The sequence below is a fragment of the Boleophthalmus pectinirostris genome, unplaced genomic scaffold (assembly GCF_026225935.1).
Source record: "Boleophthalmus pectinirostris isolate CB_2022bp ecotype Guang Dong unplaced genomic scaffold, ASM2622593v1 HiC_scaffold_6, whole genome shotgun sequence".
NCBI classification, from domain to species: Eukaryota; Metazoa; Chordata; class Actinopteri; order Gobiiformes; family Gobiidae; genus Boleophthalmus; species Boleophthalmus pectinirostris.
The window spans coordinates 1,638,139-1,643,165 of NW_026571447.1; the positions used below are offsets into that span (position 1 = coordinate 1,638,139).

Genomic DNA, 5,027 nt, shown 5'->3' on the forward strand with positions numbered 1-5,027 from the left:
TTAAGCTGAACTAAAGTTTTGCAACATTTTTTCAAAGACTAATAAATATTCAAATCAAATATTGTAGAATAGAACCTGTTTTTTCGCTAACTCGTGTGTAGAAGTAACATTTGCTCACTTCAAGGCAATCAGTTTCCATGGTTTTATCAAGAAAGATGAATTTCCTCTTCAAGTAAAAGTTACAATATGTTTCAGATTTGAGGAAGTGACTGATTCGTTGGCACAGCTTCACAACTTCAGTTCTATGAATGAAAACTCCATCCATCCATCCATCCATTTTCTTCTTCTTATCCAGGGCCGGGTCGTGGGGGCAACAGTCTAAGGAGGGACTCCCCGAGGTGTTCCCAGGCCAGCCTAGAGGCATAGTCCCTCCAGTGTGTCTTGGGTCTTCCCCGGGGCCTCCTCCCGGTGGGACATGCCCGGAACACCTCCTGAGGGAGACGTCCAGGAGGCATCAGAACAGATGTCCTCCCCTCAGCTGCTCTTCTCCATGTGGAGGAGCAGCGTCTCTACTCTGAGCTCCTCCCGTGTGACTGAGCTCCTCACTCTATCTCTAAGGGAGCGCCCAGACACCCTGCGAAGGAAACTCATTTGTGCCGCTTGTATCGGCGATCTTGTCCTTTCAGTTATTCCCCAGAGCTCATGACTATAGTTGAGGGGAGGAATATAGATTGACGGTAAATCTATAGCTTTGCCTTTGGGCTCAGTTCCCTGTTCACCACAACGGCCCGATACAGCGCCCACTCCACCTGTCAATCTCACGCTCCATCCTCCCCTCACTCCAGAACAAGACCCCGAGATACTCCTCCACTTGAGACAATGACTCCCCAGCCGCCTGGAGAGGGATCTAACTCCTTGAATGAAAACTAAAGTTCACTTCACTGCTCACTACACTGAGGAATACTTGTGAGCTCAGCTTTAGATTCACACTCCACTTTAGTCACATTTTTCAAGGCAATCGGTTTCCTAGATTTTTTCAAGTAAGGTATACTTATTAGATTTTCCAAGGTAGCAATTTCAAAACACTAAAAAGCAACATTGTGATGTAAACATGTGACGTGTTACAGTTAATTCTCCACAGAAGTCCAACAGCTCCTCTTTCATTGGTCTAACTGGTGACAGAGTTTTTTCTCCTGAGCGGCACAAACAGTTTCTGCGCACACAGTCTGAACTTGTGGTCTCTCACGCTGTAGATGATCACATTCCAACAGCTGTTCGACGCCAAAATCCAGAAGGAGAAAAACGAGAAGTTACACCATTTATTCCCCAGAACATTCCCCACCACGAAGACGGCGATGGGCGTGAACGAGGCCGTGAACGCCACCGTCAGAGCGCCGATGGTCTTCGCCGCCTTTATGTCCGAGAAGGTGGGTTTGCTGGAGCTCTGGCATTCCGATTCTGCCAGATGTTTCCTCCTCTTGGAATGCTGACGGATACTGGACAGAGAAATGATGTTGATGACGACGGTTCCTCCTAAAAGCGTGAAATCGAAGGTTGGAAAAAGCAAAAGTATGTTCCAAGCTTGAGACGGGAACTCTGTGATGGTCCCCAAAGCGTAGTTACACATCCGACTGCACGAATTATACTCCAGTGCAATGTCCCTGCTGAAAATCATCGGCAAAACAGCGAGGAAAAAACTCCCAATCCAAGAAAGCACGATCAAAATGGTGGTGCGTTTTCTGGTGATCACGGAGTCTTTGTGGAGAGGTCTCAAAACGGCGATGCTTCGCTCGATCGTTAACATGAAAATAGTCGTTATGGAAACAAACGTGCACCCGGCGAAGATAGGCCCGATGACGTTGCATGGGTGGAAGCTGACCAGTTGCGAGTTGAAAGTCGTCCACTGGGGGGCGGAGTCAGTCACCATGAGGGAAACTTCGGCATAAACGGATAAAGGGACGACAAAGATTCCCACGGCTAGATCGGCGACGGCGAGTGAGGCTTTGAGGTAGCCCTGCGGCGTGTGGAAGTGACGCGTGCCCAGAACCACGGCCAGGGTCACCACGTTACCGAACAGGATGGCCACGACCAGCAGGACCATGAAGATCACCATGACCACCTTGTTGACGGCGGTGCAGCAGCAGACGGTGCAGTGAGGCGCCTCCGCCGACTGCCACCAGGAGGCGGTGTTCAGCTCCAGCATGGTCCCGATGTGGGGGAACAGTCTTGGGTCTGGACCGGGTTTAGACCTGGTTTAGATCTGGTGCAGTACCATCTTGTCCTGGTTTAGTCCTGGTTTGAACTTTCTTCTTGGTTTAGTCCTGGTTTAGTTCTGGTTTGGCTCTGGTGTAGTCCTTGTTTAGATCTAGTTTAGTCCTGGCTTAGTCTTGGTTTAGTCTTAATTTAGTCTTGGTTTAGTCCTACATAATTCTTCATTTAGTCCAGTTTAATCTTGTTTTAGTCCTGTTTTAGTCCTGGTTTAGTCCTGGCTTAGTCCTGGCTTAGTCTTGGTTTAGTCTTAATTTAGTCTTGGTTTAGTCCTACATAATTCTTCATTTAGTCCAGTTTAATCTTGTTTTAGTCCTGTTTTAGTCCTGGTTTAGTCCTGGCTTAGTCCTGTCTTAGTCTTGGTTTAGTCCTGGTTTAGTTCAACTTTAGTCCTGGCTTAGTCTTGGGGTTTAGTCTTAATTTAGTCTTGGTTTAGTCCTGGTCTAATCCTGCTTTAGTCATGTTTTAGTGCTCTTTTAGTCATGGTTAGTCCTAGTTTAGTCTTGGTTCAGTCCTGGTTTAGTTCTGGTTTAGTTCTAGTTTAGTCCTGGCTTAGTCCTGGTTTATAACTGGTACATCTGTGGTGTGCGCCTTGATTGAAGACCTAGTTTAGTCTGAGTTTAGTCTTGGTTCGCAGCGGCTTTACTCCTAGTATCGTCTTGGCTTCTTCATTTAGTCCTGGTTTAGTCCTGGTTGAGATCTTGGTTCAATCCTGGTTGAGATCTTCACTGTTGGAGGACACATTGGGGTTCTGTGGTTGGTTTCATGTCGGAGATGATCTGACAAAAACAAATCAGAACACAGAAGATTCAAATCAGACAGATGATTATTATCTAATGCTTTGTGACGCATCATGACCTGCTCCACGGTCTCTGCTCCAGAACTGTCCCACAACATCCTCCTCTAGTCCTCCTCTAGTCCTGCTCTAGTCCTGCTCTAGTCCTCCTCTAGTCCTGCTCTAGTCCTGCTCTAGTCCTCCTCTAGTCCTCCTCTAGTCCTCTCTAGTCCTCCTCTAGTCCTGCTCTAGTCCTCCTCTAGTCCTGCTCTAGTCCTCCTCTAGTCCTCCTCTAGTCCTCTTCTAGTCCTCCTCTAGTCCTGCTCTAGTCCTGCTCTAGTCCTCCTCTAGTCCTGCTCTAGTCCTCCTCTAGTCCTCCTCTAGTCCTCTCTAGTCCTCCTCTAGTCCTCCTCTAGTCCTCCTCTAGTCCTGCTCTAGTCCTGCTCTAGTCCTCCTCTAGTCCTCCTCTAGTCCTGCTCTAGTCTCCTCTAGTCCTCTCTAGTCCTCTCTAGTCCTGCTCTAGTCCTCCTCTAGTCCTCCTCTAGTCCTCCTCTAGTCCTGCTCTAGCTCTAGTCCTCCTCTAGTCCTCCTCTAGTCCTGCTCTAGTCCTCCTCTAGTCCTCCTCTAGTCCTCCTCTAGTCCTGCTCTAGTCCTGCTCTAGTGCTTCTCTACTAGTCCTCCTCTAGTCCTCCTCTAGTCCTGCTCTAGTCCTCTCTAGCTCTAGTCCTGTCCTCTAGTCTCTAGTCTCCTCTAGTCCTCCTCTAGTCTGCCTAGTTCCTGCTCTAGTCCTCCTCTAGTCCTGCTCTAGTCCTCTAGTCCTCCTCTAGTCCTCCTCTAGTCCTCCTCTAGTCCTGCTCTAGTCCTGCTCTAGTGCTCCTCTAGTCCTCCTCTAGTCCTCCTCTAGTCCTGCTCTAGTCCTGCTCTAGTCCTCCTCTAGTCCTGCTCTAGTCCTCCTCTAGTCCTGCCCTAGTCCCTAGTCCTGCTCTAGTCCTCCTCTAGTCCTGCTCTAGTCCTCCTCTAGTCCTTCTCTAGTCCTGCTCTAGTCCTGCTCTAGTCCTCCTCTAGTCCTGCTCTAGTCCTGCTCTAGTCCTGGTCTAGTCCTGTTTAAGTCCTGTTTTAGTCGTTTTAGTCCTGGTTTAGTCCTGGTCTAGTCCTGATTCAGTCTTGTTTTAGTCTTGTTTTAGTACCGGTTTAGTCCCGGTTTAGTCTGGTTTAGTCTGGTTTAGTCCTGGTGTAGTCCTGGTTTAGTCTGGTTTAGTTTGGTTTAGTCTGGTTTAGTCCTGGTTTAGTCCTGGTTTGGTCTGGTTTAGTCCTGGCTTAATTCTGGTTTGGTCTGGTTTAGTCCTGGTTTAGTCTGGTTTAGTCCTGGTTTAGTCAGGTTTAGTCCTGGTTTAGTCTGGTTTAGTCCTGGTTTAGTCTGGTTTAGTCCTGGTTTAGTCTGGTTTATTCAGGTTTAGTCTGGTTTGGTTCAAATTAGTCTGGTTTAGTCTGGTTTGGTTCAGGTTTAGTCTGGTTTAGTCTGGTTTGGTTCAGGTTTAGTCTGGTTTAGTTTGGTTTAGTCTGGTTTGGTTCAGGTTTAGTCTGGTTTAGTCCTGGTTTAGTCTGGTTTAGTCTGGTTTAGTTTGGTTTGGTTCAGATTAGTCTGGTTTAGTCTGGTTTGGTTCACATTAGTCTGGTTTAGTCTGGTTTGGTTAAGATTAGTCTGGTTTAGTTTGGTTTGGTTCAGATTAGTCTGGTTTAGTCTGGTTTGGTTCACATTAGTCTGGTTTAGTCTGGTTTGGTTAAGATTAGTCTGGTTTAGTCTGGTTTGGTTCAGATTAGTCTGGTTTAGTCTGGTTTGGTTCAGGTTTAGTCTGGTTTAGTCCTGGTTTAGTCAGGTTTAGTCTGGTTTGGTTCAGGTTTAGTCTGGTTTGGTTCAGGTTTGGTTCTGGTTTAGTTTGGTTTAGTCTGGTTTAGTCTGGTTTAGTCCTGGTTTAGTCTGGTTTAGTCCTGGTTTAGTCTGGTTTAGTCCTGGTTTAGTCTGGTTTAGTTTGGTTTGGTTCAG

General features: G+C 47.2%; 1 protein-coding gene across 1 annotated transcript; it reads right to left on the reverse strand.

The window, feature by feature from the left end:
• Positions 1 to 1,108: 1,108 nt before the first annotated feature.
• Positions 1,109 to 2,143, reverse strand: LOC110168492 (beta-2 adrenergic receptor). Its single transcript, XM_020933931.1, has one exon. The coding sequence runs from the start codon at positions 2,141 to 2,143 to the stop codon at positions 1,109 to 1,111; it is 1,035 nt and encodes a 344-aa protein (XP_020789590.1).
• Positions 2,144 to 5,027: the final 2,884 nt, after the last annotated feature.